Source organism: Choristoneura fumiferana, chromosome 15 (genome assembly GCF_025370935.1).
Source record: "Choristoneura fumiferana chromosome 15, NRCan_CFum_1, whole genome shotgun sequence".
Lineage (NCBI taxonomy): Eukaryota > Metazoa > Arthropoda > Insecta > Lepidoptera > Tortricidae > Choristoneura > Choristoneura fumiferana.
In genome coordinates this window covers 10697496-10718507 of record NC_133486.1, presented here as the reverse complement: position 1 = coordinate 10718507, position 21012 = coordinate 10697496, and the positions used below count along the sequence as shown (strand labels likewise).

General features: G+C 37.1%; 2 protein-coding genes across 2 annotated transcripts; one reads left to right on the top strand and one right to left on the bottom strand.

The window, feature by feature from the left end:
• Window positions 1–934: 934 nt before the first annotated feature.
• On the bottom strand, window positions 935–20428 carry Gycbeta100B (guanylate cyclase soluble subunit beta-1-like). The gene is made up of 16 exons (XM_074098212.1): window positions 20392–20428; window positions 20138–20297; window positions 17565–17591; window positions 17075–17148; window positions 16096–16196; window positions 15238–15356; window positions 14198–14353; window positions 13557–13710; window positions 13092–13246; window positions 12381–12512; window positions 12213–12295; window positions 11696–11866; window positions 10928–11165; window positions 10224–10361; window positions 9630–9787; window positions 935–5156 (listed from the first exon to the last, which is right to left on the bottom strand). Exons 3-16 carry the CDS (start codon window positions 17565–17567, stop codon window positions 5036–5038), a joined length of 1803 nt encoding a protein of 600 aa, XP_073954313.1. The 5' UTR covers window positions 17568–17591; window positions 20138–20297; window positions 20392–20428; the 3' UTR covers window positions 935–5035.
• Window positions 6527–8803, top strand: stops (SOCS domain-containing protein stops). Its single transcript, XM_074098304.1, has 3 exons — window positions 6527–6757; window positions 6966–7199; window positions 8128–8803. Exons 1-3 carry the CDS (start codon window positions 6628–6630, stop codon window positions 8787–8789), a joined length of 1026 nt encoding a protein of 341 aa, XP_073954405.1. The 5' UTR covers window positions 6527–6627; the 3' UTR covers window positions 8790–8803.
• Window positions 20429–21012: the final 584 nt, after the last annotated feature.

Genomic DNA, 21012 nt, shown 5'->3' with positions numbered 1-21012 from the left:
CAACAGTGGCTGGGTAATGAAATGCCTCCTAAAGTGTGAGGTTGGAAGCGAGGAGCTGATGGAACTCTCGAGCCAGTTATCACCACTGATCCTCCAGCTCCTGGCATCGTACTGACTTAAATTTTTTGTCGCTGCAAATGTGCTTGCACTTGAAAATATGGATGTCGAAATCGACGTCGGTATTAAATGCAGTCTAGTATGTTTCGGCTGCTTGGGCCCATGTACAAACGGTGTTCCTGTAGATGTCATAGAAGGAGAAGACGGTAATGTCGATGTAGAAAACGATGAGTAACATAATAAAGATGAAATAATTTGCTTTTTCTATTTTTAAACAATATTTGAAAACCTACTTCGTTAATCATTTCTTAAATTGTCTATTTTTTATCTCCTTGTTAACTTAAACACCCTTTATCTCCTAAAGTATTGACCGTAGAGCAAAAATGAATATGACCAAATTTGTAGGAAATTTTATGTTAAAAGTTTTGTCCGATGTAATCATAATGCTAATCGTACAAATATTCGGGATGTGAGGAAAAACCTGAAAAAAGGTACCTTCAACCCCCCCTTACACCCTCACCATAGCCCTCACCCTCGAAGGCTTTTAGTATGTTCATCTGGATACCGCAAGGTATAAATGTACCAATTTTCAAAACTACACGAATTTTTCCCCCTGATTTTATTAATTTTCTCACCCTATAATATCGATACTATGTATATAAGGGTTTAGGATTCTAGGATCTTAAGATCCTAGGGTTTGAAACTGTTAGTGTTCTAGAATTCGACGGTTTTAGGTTTCGGAAGGCTGCTAAATTTCATCGGTGTTAGTGGTGTCAAACGTAAAATAATACAAAGTATTTCATTATTAATTAATAGTCATTTATTGCACAGAATACAGTTTCATAGAAATAATGGAACATATCACAATAAAGTGGAATTTTCTACACATTTTAGTGCTTATACATGCTACATTTTTAGGCCTTATATTATTAAAAATATCAGTAAAAGTAACAAATAGGAAAAACATTTAAAGCTCTCAAATAGTATTTGGTCAAAATTAACGACTAGAATATTTAAGTTCATTCTATCTTGCCACTTGCGGAGAGATAGAAGCCAATGCTGGGGATGGATAGTATCCGATCTAGAAGTAGTATTCTACTGGATGAAGATTTACCGCAATATTCAGGGTGTCCCAAAAACCAACGCCAAATTTAATGTAAAAGGGCTCATAGAGCCGCTCCGCGTGAGTAAACTTGACTTAAAGTCTCATAGTTTTTAAGATAGTTTAATTTTTAAGCCAACACAGGATTTCTATAAAAATGCCAAATCAATTTATGTTACAACCGAATTAAATCTTTTTGAGTGCTGCTCTTTCATCTTTCTTAGTTATGGGTTTTGTTGGGGACCCCTACAAACTACTTTATAAATCATGCCTCACGAAAGTCTAACATAAAACCAATAGGTACGATTACACAATAAGTTTTTAAAAAATCTGAAATAATGTCAATAGATGGTTAAGCAATATTGATTTTTTTAGGATTTTTTTAATGTTTTTTTTCATACATTTACCATACACACTGCGTCAAAAGCGTGACTAGTTTTGAATAGACTTCCCCCTTCTTTAAGTGAAGTTCCTCGTGAGGCATTTTTGGTGCAATTTTGAGCCCTGTGTTGAACAGAATCATGCCTAATGCGCTTGTGAGGCGGCTCGCCCTATGGAGACACCCTTTACATAGGAGTTCAGACAAACTTACCTCACTATTTGCGGAAATATTTCAGGATGTATAATGACGGCGGCCGATCGTAAAATCAACCAGATAACGAAATTCCTAGGCATATCTTGAAATGGCGCCATTTATTTCATGAATTGGCTAAAGAACATCCGCCATATCGTTCAAAACACACCGTTTAACGATTTGCCTAGTGATGTTTAGGCTGATCATGAAATTCCTAGGCATATCATGAAACGCCGCCATATCGGTTCTGGCACTTCGCCGGCCGCTGCCGCGGCACGCTCGCTCGGCTCGTGTGTTGTGGTCACAATTCATACTAACCACTCCTCGCTTCGCTCGTATCTAAATTTTTCTTATTTCGGCATATCACGATGTGCCCGGCATAGGGCTAGGAATATCGACGAATGCGTTGCTAAAATCGATCTGCTGTATTGTTTCTCAGGCACATCGTGATGTGCCTGGTCAAATTTTAGGCATTATCATGAAATGGCGCCATTTCACGATATGCCTAGGAATTTCGTGATCTGGCGGATTTTACGATCAACCGCAGACATAATATACACCGGAATAACATATAGCTGCATCTTTATTTGACTAGTTACCGCACACGTGATAGACTAAAGGCAGGCTTTCATTGAAGCGGAAAAAATGTAAAATCGACGAACCCATTGTAGCAGTGCCCAAAAACACCTTGTAGGGTAGAAGTACCGGTTTGGCCACCTTAATACTGTTTTTGGCCAGTTGAAATTTGAAGCAATATACCTATAAAAAGTGTTAAAAAAATATGTTTAGTGAGTTTTCGCAAGTTTATAGTAAAGCAAATAAAGTTTGTAATGTTTTATTACTATACATTTATTTCAAACAATAAACGGCCATAAACGGTACAGTGGCCACAAATGGTACTTCTGCCCTATAGTGACTTGGAGTTCCATTAGTGTTTGATTGATTTCAAATGTTCTACTCCGCCTCAATAAGAGCGTGTCATAAAAATAAACTTTTTAAGATATAAATAAATAGTAACAAGGGTAAATAAGCTACGTATAACATATTTTTTTTATATTTCACGCGTACATTAAGTATAAACCATACTAATTAGGTAGAGTACTTATAGTTTACCTAAAGCCTCAGCTATTAGTAGAAATGTATGACTTTTTAGTCATCATCATCGTCATCATTATTTTGGCCGATACACGTGCCACATGGGCCTAGGCTTCCTCGCAGAATGAGAGGAATTAGCTACCAAGCGCCAGATACTGATGGATACTGTTTAAACTCCAGAAAGTTCTATCATCAACCGGAAGACGTCCATTGTTGAACGAAAGCCTCCCTATATTAAATGATATTGTAACGGACTCACATCTTAAATCGAGATCGAATCCTAGAAAAAAGGGCTACAAATTAGCTCGAAACATGTCGAGCTAAACTCTATTTAAGACGTGAGTTATCCGTTACAATATCATTTAATATGAGTCTCACGGTAGTTTCATGTTGAAAAAAGAAAGCCTCCCTCTTAGAACACCTCAATAAACGACAACTCGCCACTTGCATCCATCTGTTACTGGCATCTCTCGCGACGTCGTCAGTCCACTCGGGCTGCCAACGCTTCGTCTTCCGGTTCGTGGTCGCCACTCGAGAAAGTTCTATACTTGTATGTATTTAAATAATATGTCTTATTGTTGTTACTTATAATAAATCAAGAGCGCTACCAACTCTTAAAATGGCTAACATCAAAACTTACTTCTAATAAACATTTTTCCGATCTTCACTCTTCCCATCGAGCTAAATCTAATTGTGATTTCCAATAGAACAAAAGACAGCCTGTGGATAATTATAAAAAGTCAATGCAATATGCATTGTCCAAATATATTGAAGAATTTATTTCTATACAATCCTTTACCCGTTGCTTTGCTTGCGTGAACCTTTAGATCTGGCAGTTCAATTGAAATGCCGCTGTTCCTCTAACCGTGGTCTTTATAATTTACGTTATACCTTTAAACGAGTCATTCTTAGTTAATTTTTCATTTCTTTTCGATGAAATTTGGTTTGAAGAAATAGATCAAATGGTTTGCATATTATTTTGAAACCTCGCAGTTGCAATTTAAATAAATTCTCGTAAAATAGTCTTTCTCGTAAAATGCCTGGAGGAGCTACTGGTCAATGAAAGCACTAACGAAGTGTAAACTTCCACTAGCCTTAAAACGCAACTCGTTGACATGTGCATCCTGCCCATCCTAACCTACGGTGCTCAGACCTGGTCTTTGACTGAGGCCCAGAAGTCCAAACTCAAGGTTTGCCAGCGGGCTATGGAGCGCAGTATCCTAGGTGTTCGAAGAGCTGATAGAATAAGGAATACTTAACTGCGCTCAAAAACCCGAATTGTTGATGTGGGGACAAAAACCGCCAAACCCAAGTGGGACTGGGCAGGCCATGTCTGCCGGATGCATCCGGATCGTTGGGCCAAAATCACCACTGATTGGGTTCCAAGCGACGGGCACCGGAGCAGAGGTAGGCCTAAAAGAAGGTGGCGGGACGATTTGGAGCGATTCAACATTTTGCCGAAGCCAGAGACGAGTGGAAGGAGAAAGGGGAGGCCTTTGCCCAGCAGTGGGACACTGTATAGGCTATTTAAAAAAATAGTCTTTGGGTTATTCGCTACGATGACTTGCGCTATCGATATTATTTATACTTGTGCTATCGATAGGGTTTATCGAATAGATAAGGATTGGTCTAGAGTCTAGACTATACAAATTCAATTTATATAGCTAGTGTGACTGGTTTTGGATTAAAAAAACTAATGATTGTGAAACTGTTGATAGTGTGGTAGCACTAAATCAGACCGTTGTTTGGTGTTTCAAAATGGCTATTTTCATAATTATAATATCCTCCTGAGTCCTGACATTTTTAAACAAACTTAGCGTTTAAGACCTAGACGAGGTTGACCTGCTTTGTTATTTTGGATATTATTTAAAAAATCTTAGAATTCTTTATTCAATGAACAATTTTTACTTTATAAAGTATGCGAGGACTTAGGAGGATATACTATTCATAACAAGATTTTCCTCAGATATAGGTTGTACTATTATAGTTGGTGCGAATAAATTGCACGAAAGTAACGTAATCTGCACATTGTTAGGACTTTGCAGGCAAAAAAAATATCACAAAAAGCTAAAACGTTGGTTCATCATCATCACCTCACTGCTACACACGTAGAACTTATCATTCACTCATTCAATTAATTCATGCCAGCTCTAATAAATCAACCTGTAGGTGTTTTAGTTTTCAAAATTATAAAACTTGTTGACTGTTTAGATCTTCTTCCTCTCCAAGAACCATGTCTGCATAGCTTCGGCTTTGCCCTTCATCGTGACGTGCCCGCGATATGTCAGCTGGAACTGCTCGTCATAATTGTCCTCACGCATCAGGTAACTGGAATAAAAAAATGCACTTTAGTTTCTTGATAGTTATCTCGGTTCTCTATCGTTTGCCCGAATTTCATATGCCATAATGTATCGTTGACCATAATTTTCATTTGCCATAAAGTAATTTATTTTTGAAATAGTATTTTCTTCAGCGTTGATATTAAACTAACCTAACCTAACCTACTGCATTCTATAAGATGACATTTTGAAACATCCTGAAAACAGCACGGTTCTATATATTTTATGGAAAACGTTAGTATGGCAAGTGAAATTAGAGCAAATTAAATTCGGCCAAGTAAAGCTATACGAGTTATTTCATCACTATCATATCAGCCGTAGGACTTTCGCTGTTAGACAACGGCCTCCCCTATACAGGGTGGCTCATTTAGATCGGTCAGTATGGGAAAGTGAGAAACTATAAAACGTACAAAGATCTTAGGAACCATGTCATCGATTTTAATAACAAGAAAAACTGCATTCATACATTAAAAAAAACTGTATTCAGTTCGGAAATCGAACCCAGAAGTTTTGAAAAATAAAACACATTTTTAAAGAATATGAATTACAATGCATTTTATTAATTCTAGATACCGTGTTTCATAGTATCATTTATTGCTTATGACCTACAATACCGATATCCAAATAGAAACAATGTACGTTTTATTTTTAAAACGACCGGAATCTCTTCCCCAACTGAGTAAAAGTATTTTTTTTTTAAATATATGAATGCAATTTTTCAAGTTACTAACCGTGAACCCGCTTCTTTAATGAGGTCATCCCATCTCGTCGGTGGATAGTTATTTATTTACAACTATAAAACATACTATCCTTACTATTATAATAAATATGAAAGCGAGTATGTTTGAATGAGGTAATCAATCGATCGTGATGAAACTTAGAGATAATAAAAAATAATCTCTTATCCCGTAAAATTTAATAGTTCCCGCGGGCGTGCGATAAACGTATTAATGGCAGATGAAGTCGCAAGCAACAGCTTTGATACGCCGATAGTTTGAGACCCTGAAAATAGCATTGATAGTTTTATCCCGAAAAATTTTATAGTTCTGCTAGTTGACTGAATTAATTTAATGTAACGCAGTCACTTCACGAGTTCGTAGTGGTCAATCGAGCGTCGCAATGTAATGCAACTTGCATGATTTTTCTTGCAATTCTAAACTCGGCTTTAGAGAAGGATTGTGCTCAGGATCTGTATAATATTGTAGTAAACATTCCACATGTTGACGGCGGTCTTTACAAACTTTATAAACTTGAAGGGTTTCCCATACGCGACCGTAGTAAAGGGATTAGAACACTAATAGGGTTTCATGAACTAAGTAAGGGTGGACTGATTTCCGACCATTGAGTTCCTAGCTATCGTGTTGTAAACATCTTTCAAACCGTGACAGTTTCTGTCAATATACCAGTCAATAGTCATATAATATTATTTTTGCTTGTAATTATTATTCAAAATTTTCGGTATGGATTCATTCATGGAGTATTACTTTGAGGAGGTGTTTTGTAATTTGGAGAGAGATTGTTTAAACGAGAGATATAAGAGGAGGGAGTTGGTGGAGTACTTTAACACTGTCATCGCTGGTTGTGCTAAAGGTATCACGTTGCTTTGTACACTTAATATAATGTATCAATTAGTGCTCTTATTTAATGAAAAAAAAAGTGAGTCTCACGGTAGTTTCATGTTCAAAATTAGTGATCTTCTATGATTATCACGACATCTATCATTTATGCACGCTTGTTGTGTCAGATATTGGTGCTGGTGACTGTACTATCATTTATTGTGTTTAATTTTACATCACAGGGCAAAACCACTCGGACAACATAACTTGCAAGAACTTCATCCTCGCCGCACTAAGATACCACAATGGGTGTAAATCAAACAATGGCGATGTGTGCCTTATGGGGAAGTACCACAACCTCTTGTACATAGCCATGAAATTATCTTTTGATTGGAGTGTCCAAGACAATGGTGTAGTAGCAGCATTGTTGGACGAGTTGTACGCTTGTGAGAAAACTTTTGAGAGGATATTCTTGGGTAAGTAAAGCTACTACACAAAATTTAGAGATTGTCACTTTCAAGAAGGAAAAGGAAAGGGAACCTACTCCAAACTGATGATGTCTCTAAATTTTGTCTTCAGTTCAGTAGCCACTTAAGCATACTTTTGATGGTACATACAAACCCCACCCTTTTCATTGGTTGTCAGTTAATGGGCTAGGTTATTCGCCAAGAAATGTGATGCACAATTCTGTGTTATATCGATTTAGACATTTTGAACGTCAGATTACGAGTAAAAAATTAGAACATCACATCTCCCTATTCAGTAACAGCAATAAGGGTTTCTGTGATAGATTAGTGGGCGATAGCATTGTGAGGTCTCTTTGAAAACTTTGACATTTATGACACGTCATGTTTGTGGTAAATTTAGTACATTGTGTCTTAAGGGCAGTAAATAAGTAATTACGAACGAGAGTCTTTTATAAGCCCGAAGTCGATGTTCGTAATTCTAGTACCGCCCGTGCGACATACAATGTTTTTCATCACATTTGCGAGTAAAATTGTTTATTTGTAAGACAAAATATTATTTTTGCCTCATTGCCGATACCTTAGGCTGCGGCTCTTGGGCAGCAGCACCAGCATCCTCCCCTGCACAGCGCGCCCGAGCTGCGGGAGAGTGTGCGCGTGCAGCAGCGCGCGCAGCACTATCAGTACGGGCACTGACTCATTTACCGACCTTGGGCTTCATGACAAGCACATTTAGGTCGAGGGTTTTATTTTGGGGGTTGCAACCAAGGTATCGTGCATGTTACGACACTGTTTACGAGCAAGTGTGATGAAAAATAACTAAATGAGTCATTCACACACAAAGCAAGACTGTAACGTCAAACGGATCTTTTGATACTAACGCCATGTAGCGATATTTCACTTGTCAATAAACCCTCATTACAGCACAATATTTTTGCAGGTGCAATTTTCGGTACATCAGCGCCACACTTCCTCGCCGGATGGAAATCAGACTTCATAGATAAAGAAGAAAACGTACACGCTCTCGTCTTTTTCTTAGATCACGCCACAAATGCAAACTTGGAGTATGAAGAAGATGGAAAAGTTTATCGTTTCATTGACGTACCTTTGGAAAGTTGCGGGAAAGCATCCCCCGCAAGAGTAGTATTACAAATGGGATCATCAGAAATGCTTATGATACTATTAAGATTTGGGGCACAAGTGTCCTCCGAAAATGCTGCAACGGACTCCATTGAATCAGTTTTAGATAGACTAAAAGACTACAATAGAGCATATCCGTATGAACTAGTGGGGTGCTTGAAATTGCTTTTAAGAGTGATACCTAAAATCAATTTTACGATTGATAAGAAAGCGTTTAAGCATTTGGAATTGCCAGATGATTATAATTATGATAGAAAGGTTGTTTTAGAGAAATATGGCGAGATGCTTCAAGATCATTTAATTCCAAGTTCCAGGTGTGGCCTAAGGCCTGTAGAATTAAAGCACTTATGCAGATGTGTGGTTCGAAATAGATTGTGGAGAAACTTTGAACTACCGTTTGGTATACCAAAATTGGGAGTGCCTGTTTCCTTACAAAAGTATTTGGATTTGTTTGAAGATTAAATAGATTTTATAAATGCTGTTTAATTTTATGCTTTTTACCCTAAGAAAAATAAGGTTATCAGTGGGGAAGGGTTATACTAAAATCTTCGTGCACATAAAGTTAACATTATTAGAAGAATTTCAAATGTTTTACTGACTATGCCATTTTTCTTTAAAGGCCTCAAATGCAGTTTGTAATATATCTCCAGGAAACCTTTTATGTAATTCATGGGTTGAAATATAACTGAAAGCCAAAATATACTTATTTCAATCCAGCGGCTATCTCTATTAAATATGCTACTTTGTGTATGCAAGGGCCTCTACTATATATTTTTTTCATATCTGTGGCACGTATTCCTTCCCCTATAATAGGCATCAGAAATTTAAGTACAGGGTGGAATCCACTTTCCTCCAGTAAATTTACTGAATCCCCTTCCATCGGGTAGGCCTTCTACGAGGTGAAGAAATAAATAAATAAATGTCATGGTACACTTGACACCAATTGACCTAGTCCCAAACTAAGCAAACCTTGTACTATGGATACTAGGCAACGGATAAACATACTTATATAGATAAATATATACTTAAACATTCAAGATCAGAAAAAAAACATTCGTATTATTCATATAAACATCTGCCCCGCCCGGGAATCGAACCCGGGACCTCAAGCTTCGTAGTCAGGTTCTCTAACCACTTGGCCATCCGGTCGTCTGTGTGAAATGATCTGATAAAGTTCGTTAGATTCTGTTGAAAGTGGGCGGTGCAAGAACGACCATTGTGGCATTCTATGGTGGAAACGAGGAAGCAATTTCCAGCGTCTTTCGGTTGATGATGACGGTGATGACGATGAAACTTGCTAACCTGTAAGTATCCTCGCTGACGTTGATGGTACCGGGGACGCCAGTTGTCTCGCAGCGACTGGTTAGATTAACGGTGTTACCGAAGAGGCAGTAGCGCGGCATGCGATGTCCGATCACACCAGTCACTACTTCGCCTGAGTGAATGCCGATGGTTATGCCCTGTCAGATTAAGTTCAAAAAATATTTAACAGGCTATTAATTGCATGATAGGAACACACGCTTGACTATGGGGCAAACATATTTCATCGATTAAGCTCCATTTTTTTCCAATAGTAAGTAAGGCTGAAGCTTACTTTTTCTAATTGTAATGTCTTTGTTTAAATGATATGTCTTTGTTTATGAAAAAACTAACAAGCATTTAATATTCGAACATACAAACATTATGGCTGACAACACGAAAACATGACTTGTCAATACTTTAACAGATCCAAAGAGTATAAGTACCTATGTAGGAAAACAGATCCTAGCTGAAGCCTTTTACTTCTAATGTGTGCTTTCCTTGCAGCGCATCATTTATATTACATAATATATTATTATTTTATTCCTTTATTAAAAATTTTGTCTTTCCAACGTTTTAATTTTATTGTGTACTTACAACCGGCTCGCCATCAACAGTGATTTCCTTTGAATTATCCATCATTTCAAGAGCCAGTAGAGAGATGTGCTTAGCGTGAGCAACTTCATACTCCGGCAATCCTGAGACAGCCATATACTTGTCACCCACTGTCTCCACCTGTAAATCAGTAAAGTTAACGATAGGTAGAAAAACTCGTGGCATTTTTTTTGCTATATCGGAGTTCACGGTTTCCCCGTGAACGACGAAGTATGAAAGTATAATAACGAGTCATAGACTTCCACATAAGATTTGATTGATAGAAGCGTTACTTGAATGATCATTGAAATCATCTGGGCCCTATTTCCACGCTGACAGGTGCGACTCCTACTTTCATACAGGGCTATTTTGAAAATACGCGCAATGTTAATGACGAAACATGACCAGTGTAACGCAAAACTGACACAGCTTTAATCCCATGTCAAGATTTACCGACAAATCTACAAATAATGTCGTCTATGAAAAATTTTTTTGTTTTACAACATAAGTATCATTAAATTTAGATAACAATAATAGATTGACACTCGATATATAATTGCCACGTTGGGGAAATAAGAGCCAGGTCCATATTAATGAACTATAATTCACTTTGCTCTTCCACTAACAACATGATCTCATGATCATGATCTCAGTCTCATGCTCATGACTGTAAAGTTATGAGAAGAGACAAGCTAAAATTCACCTACCTTATAAACATTCGGATTCCTCTTCTGGTCAGTCAGCACGTCAAATGTAGTGTACAGGTCATTGAGCATCCTCACAATCTTCATAGCACCCTTGTGATCGGTGTTCCTTGCGCAGTAGTTGGCGAATCCGACAATACCACTGAAGAGAAGAGTGACGGGGTCGTAGCGACGAGCAGGCACTGGGCGGCGATGGCGAAGTTCTGTTGCTACGCTGCGTGGTAGCACGGAATAGAGCAGTCTGGAAGGAACAATGGCAGTTATGATATAACTATATCTCGCTAACAGTTAGGTTAACAAAGTCTCCAAATAAGTCAATATACAGCTGGTGATCCAAGAGATATTGGTAGACGGTGTGAATCTATAGCAGTTTTGTAAGCAGAATATATTTCATTGTTGTCTCATGAAATTGAGCCATAAACTAAGTACCGAGTGGAAAGAAGATCGATTCAACAAAATTGGAGCTAAATACACCAAACCTTAGCTAACCTTTTTATGATTTTAGTGATAGTATGTCATAGTCTAGTTTTCCAACTTCTTGCTTCTATTCCTGCTTTTATTTTACTAGCTCGTTAAAAGTCTCCCACTGTCAAGCTTGCCAAGGCAAAGGCTCTATTTTCGTTATATTATTCGTCGCTATCGAAAGGATGCTCCTGCTACTCTACTTGGCAAGCGTCCAAGTCGTCCCGCCATCTTCTCATCGGTCTGCGTCTGTTTTGATGGCCATCCCACCATTCCAGCTTCATAAAAAAGTGCTCCACCAAACGTTACCTATCAGTTTTCTGCTTCTCCGAGTCCAGCTCCCGGAAAGTCTGCTGGAGTTTGTCAGTCAGCACCTCCAGGTTCTGAGTCAACTTGTAGTCCGCTTCGAACTGTTCAGACATCAGCACTAAGTCGCGGGTCGCATCGTGCAGCGGAATGTCAGCGATGCAGAGGCCACGGCTGAAATAATGCAGGTAGACCGGTTCCGTAAAAGTATCTTGGAAATGTAGATTTATTTTCTAACGTACAAGAGACTTTACAATAACGAGATTATGGTAATGATAAAGCGGTAAAAGATACAGGCATCCGGTGAAACAGTTTTAAACCTTTGATTGAGTCAAATCACTTGAACTGTCATATTATCTTACGAGTATTTGAATGTTTTATCCACAAGTAGTAAGTCAACCATCTTATAGATAAGTATCAAGTTTATACCACAATCTGGGACTGGTACTATCAAAATTAAAAAGACAATATTAATGTGTTGTTTTGGCTTTTAGCGCTACTAAATTAGAAAAATTCATACCGTGTTAAATCATCAAGATTAGTAACGCTAGGATAGCATTGGAATACGACCACATCGGTCTCGGGCATGTAAAGCATTTGACCCTGAAAAGAAAAATGATAGACTTTAGAGCATTAATTACAAATAGTGCATAGCTACTGAACTAGGCTGTGGTTGTAACGTATCTACCTTCAGCCGAAGAGGAGCAATCCCCTCGTGGGGATCAGTTACATTCATTTCTTCGGGTTTCGTTTTCAGCACGTACACGGTGTTAATGTGAGCCAACACATTTTCGAATTTCATTTCCAAATGTGGCCGAACCTGAATTTAACAAATCCTACTGTTAAAATGATGGTTTATTTATTAAATATATCGTTAAGATAAGCTAAAAACTAAACCACTAGTGCAAAAGAAAAGTAGTTGACATAAATATCGAGTGTGTCCTGCAGCTAGTGGCTACAGCAGCTACTAGAATGCAGGATTTGTTTGCCCAGTTTGTTTCGAATGAACCAAGTAATAATTACCAAGAACCAAGTAGTAAACAAATTTGCTGTCTCTATACAATGTTTTTTTGACTACCTACCTTCACCTTTAGGTCATGTAAAGATTTTCTCTACACGTTCATGCTGCAAACTTAAACAGGAGCATCGAACCACGTTTAGAAAAATCGTTTAAAAATGAGCCACTGCTTCTTGATCTTATCCCAAAATTCTTGTATGAATCTTGAATTAATTTTAACAATTGAAAACTTTTGTCTTATTGTAATGACATAGGTTCTATTTTTTATGATTCAAGTCCAAGCTGTGGCTTTGATTTAAAAACTGGATTTAACTTTTAATTTTGAATTAAGGGTTTAGGTTAATAATTTGTGCTAATAAAATTGAATAAGAGTGACTTTACCGTATCCAAAACATCAGTTATCTTGCATCCTGGTCTAGTCACTCTGGGCAGTAGACGGGAAACAGTGCGTCCTGCTTGCACGATGTTCAGCTCGCGATCGAACATCAAATGAAATGGAAACACTCGGCAGAATGTAGCTGGACTGACTTTTGGTTCTGGACAACAAAAACAAAACAAATCTTTCATCATCATCATAATATCATCCATCTTCAGCCGGTATACGTTTTACTGTCTTGAACTGAGTACGCGGCTGTGATGGCTTTAATGGAATTTAGTTCGATAGTTGGAAGACATCATCGACGTCCTAAAAACCGCCAGGCCTGGCGAATTTGGCCTTGTTTGGTCTTCAGATTCCCCATTACTGATGTTTATGCCCTATGTGAGTATAGTTACAATAGCAATTGTTACGAGTAATATTAAGGCAGTTTATAAAAAGTTTAAAGTTACATGAGTAGGGACTCTTACCGAGTGACAAAGTTTCAATTTCCGCTATCTCAGGCGCGGATACACGACCTGAGGTAGAAGTTTCTGTGATGAGGAACTGGACATGGTCGCATTCTTCTTTTGTCTTCAACACTTCAACCTTCACTTCGGTATTGTGGAGCTTACTGGCAACTGTCTGTAATTTTGATAATAATTGACAATTTAGTACTATCGAGGCAATGAGTTCGACTTCACACATTGGAACTAAAATGGTCGTTGACTGTACGGCTCTGAAGGAATGACATCCTTGAATGTTCCGGCTGTGTAGAGAAAGATCTCAGGCGCATAGGCAAAATAAAAATGGATAAAAGAGGCCAGGGATAGAGCAAAATGGAGAAAAATCATTGAAAAGAGAAACAAATACGTGTTCAATATTTTCTGATAGTGATTCTAACTGACGGATTAAATAGAGTAATTTTTTTTACCCAAGAAACTAAAGTCAGTGCCACGAGAGTTGAAGTGAATGATTAAATACACAGCTAAAGGGAGAACTGATTGCATAAAAGGAGTATGATTAAAACGAATGAGTAAATGTCAGGTGTTTGCTTCCTAAATACAATTTTGAAATACTCGTATAGAGAATGAAAAAAAATCCAATACCATCATTAAATTGCTCACTGTACCTTGACGATACCAATAACAATATGCTCCAAGCCAGGTCTATCAGAGTAATAATGGAGGACCAAAGCACCATCTTCAGGTCTTTCGGTGCATCGGAAGGATGGCGATCGCATTCCAGGGTACAGGGTCCCAAGATGGTCGTGCAGGGCATCCAGGTTCTGCAATTTATAAAAAAATACAACCGAATTGATAACCTCCTCCTTTTTTGAAGTCGGTTAAAAACAACGGTTATCCCACTAATATTATAAATGCGAAAGTTTGTAAGTCTGTTTGTTTGTTACTTCATCACGTCGAAACCGCTAAACCGCTTTAGATGAAATTCGGTATACAGATAGTTTAAGTCCCGGGGAAGGACAGGATAGTTTTAACCTGGAAAATTGCATAGTTCCCGCGCGATAGCGGTAGCTGAATTGTATGTGGACGGAGTCGTAGTCGCGGGTAACGGCTAGTAAAAGATATAAATATCAGTTAGATATGTTATGGCTATTTTATGTTTTTTTATTCAACAGAAATACCTTAGAAAAACAATGTTAACATCTCTTTTTAGAGTTTCGTACCTTAAAAACCCTTATAGGATAATTTTCTTGGCCATCTGTCTGTCTGTCTGCAAATACGTTTTTCTTAAGACCACGTGGAAATGTTAATTAATATCAAATATTACCCCCTTGAAGTACTGAAGAAATTAAACTTAAAAGACACATTCGTTAAAAAGGGTTTTCCTTACAAATTGTCGTTACCCAAAAATGTATAGGGTACTCGTAGGTACTTTCAATTGTGCAATCAATTGTAACTTGAAATTTGTTATTAAGATAGCTCTTATAGCACAACCAATGAGTAAAGTCTGAAAAATCTTTATTTTTTATGTCTGTCCGTCTAAGTTAACCATCTAAAATTACCCCGCACTGCAGCCTGAAAATTTACTTTGAAGAGGGACTCCGTTAACACTGGATACTCATATTATGTAGGTACAAATTTGTTCAGAACTCTCAGTGCGCGAAGTTTTTTATTTTGAAAAACTTCTAAAAAAGAACTTAAAATTAACCTGCAAAAAGTCACGTGGCGTGGCACCCAAGACTTGCAAGATCTTATCGTATCCAGAATCCTGGCAGAACTCGAAGAAAGTCTTTCCAAACAGCTCCAGAATGGCATCAGCGGGTATATCTATCAAAAAAGATTTTTTTATTATCTTACTTGCATCCTATGTTAAAAATATTTGCAGGTAGGTATTCCGTTACATAAAATAGTTGATTTTTAGGGTTCCGGAGCCAAAATGGCAAAAACGGAACTCTGATAGTTTCGCCATGTCTGTCTGTCTGTCTGTCCGTCCGTCCGCGGCTTTGCTCAGGGACTATAAATGCTAGAAAGCTGTAATTTTGCACGGATATTATTATATGTAAACTATGCCGACAAAATGGTACAATATTTTTTTTTATGGTACCACCCATAGACAGAAAGTGGGGGTGTTTTTTTTTCTCAACCTACCCTATAGTGTGGGGTATCGTTGGATAGGTATTTTAAAACCATTAGGGGTTTGCTACGAAGATTATTCGATTCATTGATTTTTTTGCGAAATATTCAACTTTAAAGTGCAAATTTTCATTAAAATCAAGCGTCCCCTCCAAAATCTAAACCGGTGGGTGGAAAAACTTGAAAAATGCAGGATGGTAGAAAGTATATCAAACTTTCAAGGAAAAGTATAACGGCTAAGTTTTCTTGAGAATTATTAGTAGTTTTACTCTTAAATAGCAGCCTAAGGTATAAAATATACCTAAACTTGGAAGATTCCGTATGAAATACGAGATCCTAAGAAAAATATTACTTAATATTTTCGTAATGGCTACAGAACCCTATTTTGGGCGTGTCCGACACGCTCTTGGCCGGTTTTTCTAATAAAACTTACGTAAAATCTCAACGGCAGCAGTGATGAGATTGTAGGTTATCTCGTCATCGTATATCTGCCTTACGAGGAAGCTGCCTTCCATAGCGACATCTGCTTTTCTCCTGGAATAAAAAAAAGACAATAAACGTCCGTGTAACTCAAAACCTCACTATATATACTCAGCGACAAAAAATCTGGCCCACAAACGTATGAAGTAATAGTTAAGTAGGTAGAGTGGGCCAAAAATTGTGCAACTGGATATATTTTGCTTCTCGTGTGTATTTTCTCCACGTGTTTGTTTTTCAGCATTGTTTTATTTTAAGTGTAAAATATAATAATAATAGCCCTTTATTTTCGAACATAGGTTTTGACAATTTCATAATTATAAAATATCTCTCAGTTCGATGTGCCTTTTGGCATAGGCCTCCTCCAACTGTTTCCATTGGACTCTGTCCGCTGCCACTCTTGTCCAATAAAGTCCCAGGGTTCAGACGAATATCGTCTTCCCATCTTCTCGTTGCACCGCATCACATCTTTTTCCTAGCACCGTCCCTCGGGTACCATAGAATTACTTGCTTACTCCATTTGTTTTTCTTGCAACGTAACATATGACGTGTGACGGTGTACAATGTAGTGTTGTTGTATTGTATTGCTACGTAGTAGACACCCTCTTAGATGGAGTGACGATATGCGAAAGGCTGCTGGTGGAAGCAGGATGCGTCGAGCCGGGGACAGGGAGGCCTATGTCCAACAGTGCTCTGCTGCAGGCTAATGATGAGTGTATTAAAGGGGATGATGGTGAAACAAATGACGATTGTGAGGGTGTTGAAGAAAATTTGCTGCAGATAACAGATGCCCTCTTTCGAGCGACAGTCTCTAAAGTAAGGATAGCCCTAATTATCATCGACCTCCGATAGGAGAGGGCACCGGAAGAAGAAGAAGAAGACAACAGATCGAAGAAATCAGAGCACTCCCCACAATAGACCTAATAAAGCCTTACTTGATTTCTTCCCATGTTGCTTGTCCGAAGGTTTTCATAACTAGAAGTTCCAGGGCATAGTTCACGAAGCCGTACTGAAAACAAATTACAAGATTACTTATCTTGTAATATATAAAAAACCTATGACTATAGTTGGATGAGTTTGGGATTTTAAATAAATATCTATATCCGATTACTGAATTTCATCAAAACATGACCAGCAAGTTTAGCGTATGTCCATACACACACATACCCACTCACAGAAATATAAAAAGCATAATTATTGTATCTATTTATTCCAAATAATCAAGTTATATTATAAGCATTGACTGCAACAATCATATTAATTAAAAATGTACGTGTATTTTTTTATTGAAATTAACAGCTTTTACATTTTTTTACACGCTCGTAAGCGCGCGCTTACACTCACTTTCTTACTCACAAACATTCACATTAGTAAATTTACAAGATATATAAGTATAAACATTGTTTTAAAAAAAAACCTACTTACCATTTTGAGTTAGTTGATTTACTTTTCCTGTAACAAAAATGTGTAATAATGACAGTAACTTAATAAGAACGTTAATTAAAGCAATTATTTGTAATACCAAAGCTAAATTATTACCAAAGAAGGAAAAGAAAAAAAAATGAGCCCCTGCTTCTATTAAATCGTCGGTTTATATTGGAGACCTCGTATTAAATCCAGTGTCGTCATTTTAAAAGCAACCTTGCGATTCAAATATAAGGTTTGAAGTTTAAACTAGCGCGATTACTTTTTATGCATTTCATAAAGAAACTGTAGGCTCGTTTGCTTGTTTTCTACGGAGCGGAAAAACTCAATTTCCTCGAAGTAATTTTGCGCTTTGAAGACAAAGGCATGTTTTTATTTTAATTTATTTCCATAGTACGCGGTTGATGGAATAAGTATCTGTTTAACGAATGAAAAGGAAATACTTCATTGCTTTTTAGTTTTTATCTGGCAGATGTAGCCAAAATGGCGAAAACGGAACCCTTATAGTTTCGTCGAGTCCGTCTGTCTGTCTGTCTGTCCGTTCGTCCGTATGTCACAGGCATTTTACTCGAAAACTACAAGATGTATATCAATGAAATTTGGAGTACAGATGTCTTGTCAAAGCCGCTATTTAGTTTTGTAGTTAAATTACAAAAATAAATATTTTTAGGGGGGCACTCCATACACGTAACAGAAATTGAAAAAAATATTTTTTTAACTCGCATCAACGTGTGGCACATAGTGAAAAGATAAAGATAGTAAGGTTTCTCCAAAAAATTTTTAATTAAGTGAAGATTTCCGGGAATAATCGCTCCCAAAATAGCAAACATTGTGTCCCCCCCCCCTCTATCTTGTAAACCGTTTGTCCAAAAAATATGAAAAGGTAAAGCTTAATAAATAATTTCAACGAAAATTGGTTTCAACATGATCGGATATACCGTTTTTGAGTTATTGCCGAAAAACTGCGCTTCTCAACAAAAGGACGTAAGTGCCGTGAAGATACGCTCTTTTTCTGGTAATAGATTTTAAGACTAGTAAGTGTTTTAATTGTGTTATAACGCACATAATATTACTTGTTTTTTTTGTAATGGCTACGGAACCTTATCTTGGGCGTGTCCGACACGCTCTTGGCCGGTTTTATTGTATTACAAATTAGTATCTGGGCGACCGAGCTTCATTCGGGCTAAAAATCAAAGACTAGAGTTTTCCTAGAGATAAGACCAAGCTGGATCGATTGTTGGACTCCTAAAATCTCTACATATCAAATTTCATCGAAATTGTTAGTCATTTCCGAGATCCCCGAAATAAATATATAAATAGGTATGAGATAAGATAAGATTATCTGTATAATTTCATGTCACTAACGCAGCTTATTACATATTATTAATAATGATAGGTACACGTTAGATCAACGTGACTATTACACTTAATATAGGCTTCGAGATCAGTATGTCTTTATGAATATGTAAAATTATTAATTACAATTGGTATAATGGTAATGTATATTACATGAATTGACATACATTTTATACCGTATATTATAAAATAGTTTTCGTAACATTACAACGAACAACGACGATACCAATGACAATCACACGAATTCAGGACAGTCTCAAACACACCGACAGAACATGACAAGACGACAAAACTTCATTTACGAGTATATATATTTGAAATCATTTATATTAAATTATATTGTAAAGGATAACTCACGTCTTAAACCGAGTTTAGCTCATGTGTCGCGCGAGCAGAGCGGTGGCGCGTAGTGTGCGTGTTGCGGCAGACGCCGAATCGCGTGCTCCTGAAAAGAAGGGCTACGGAATAGCCCGAAACAAGTCGAGCTAAACTCGGTTTAAGACGTGGGTTATCCGTTACAATATAATTTAATATGAGTGAGTCTCACGGTAGTTTCATGTTCAAAATTGAAATCATTTATTTAAATTAATTGTTATTACTTCTTTACTTATTGTGATACTTACATTAACACGTTTGGTTTTATGTGAAATAAATTGACCCTTATTACTTACCTATATAATTTTATTAAATAAAAATATACGGTATAAAATGTATGTCAATTCATGTAATCTAAATTAGCATACCAATTGTAATTATCATTTTATTTTTGTATGGAAGTTTATGATTTTAAAACTAAGCGTTACTTAGGACGCCACCTGTTACAAACAATGGTAAAGTTACTTTTGTCCATACACCGCTAGATGGCACTGGCAGACAAGTTTGAGTAGATGCACCACTAGATGGCAACAAGAGTTTAATTAAATAAATGGTCGGCATTTTTCACACCACAATAAAAACAGTATCGTTTCAGATTCTATGAAGCTTTGTATTTGTGCTGTTACACGGGTGTAATTATATTTTGTAGCAATATTTGTAATTTTCTTTTGAGTAGAGACAGATTAAAACTTATACAGACAATATTAATTAGTATTACAAAGAATTAGTGGTTTAAGTATTTTATAAAAAGTCTCGCCCAGGGTTAAATTAACATCCCCTTTTAAATAGATCATCAAAAACAAAGATAGCAATTCAAACAAGACAATCAGAATCTAACTCACCTTTTCGATTCCACGTCTTTCAACAACGATCCAATTTTACCGCACCGATGTCATATAATCCGTAAGTCACTCGTATACGTATTATTTTGATACGAATTGACGCGGAAAAGGCTTCGAACGACACTACACGCCGAGTGGTCGGCGCGAACTGAAGGGCTGACTACGAAACAACACACAGAACATAAAACATGAAAACACCATTTTACTTACTAAAACCATGTATTTTATACTGAAGGAAATAGTTTAGTAGTTACTTGACTTAATTCGTAATGATTTATTGCGATTTACAATTGTTTTGAAGCGCAATAATTAAAGTTTCCCAATTTCGGTAAGCAACGGCGCCAAGCGGAATTTTTGTGAACTAAGACTTTGAGCTGTGAATCTACTTGACAATAGATGACACTAGTAGTTCTGTAGCGCAAAATAGTTTCAGTGAAATTTAGAATTATTGTCATTGAATGCCTTGTGTTTTTTTTGTGTTAGTTTAATCTTTAAAGTAATTGCCATTTGGATTTCAATTTCAGTGCTTTTGGTATTTACTCAGTTCGTAACTTGGAAATCGTTTAGGAGGCGAAAAAAGTGTTTTTTTACCTTATTTGAATCGAAATTTCGCACTCTTTCAATTCTTAGATTAAGTCCAAACAAATTGAATATTTTAATATCAGTTCATTTTCAATGAAAGCAAATCGCATAGATTCGTAAATTATTAAATCGGGTTTGACCTTTCGACTTTAATGAGATTTCGGTGTCCCAATATTTTTTTCATGAAAGCTGTCAATCGCGTACTGAAATGATAATGCGATTCAGACCTACGCTTTTTCAGGGCAGCCTAAACCAATACGCTATTTAATTTTGGCTGTATCATTTATTTTCTA

Bases quoted from the DNA above. Each gene is read 5' to 3' on its own strand.
- Gycbeta100B (XM_074098212.1), bottom strand. The intron at 10,362-10,927 runs GTAGGTGAATTT...ACTGATTTACAG, and splicing joins GGAATCCGAATGTTTATAAG to GTGGAGACAGTGGGTGACAA. The intron at 5,157-9,629 runs GTTAGCAAGTTT...TTTTTATTCCAG, and splicing joins GTCAGCGAGGATACTTACAG to TTACCTGATGCGTGAGGACA.
- stops (XM_074098304.1), top strand. From the start codon at position 6,628: ATGGATTCATTCATGGAGTATTACTTTGAGGAGGTGTTTTGTAATTTG. The intron at 6,758-6,965 runs GTATCACGTTGC...TTTACATCACAG, and splicing joins CATCGCTGGTTGTGCTAAAG to GGCAAAACCACTCGGACAAC. The intron at 7,200-8,127 runs GTAAGTAAAGCT...ATATTTTTGCAG, and splicing joins TTTTGAGAGGATATTCTTGG to GTGCAATTTTCGGTACATCA.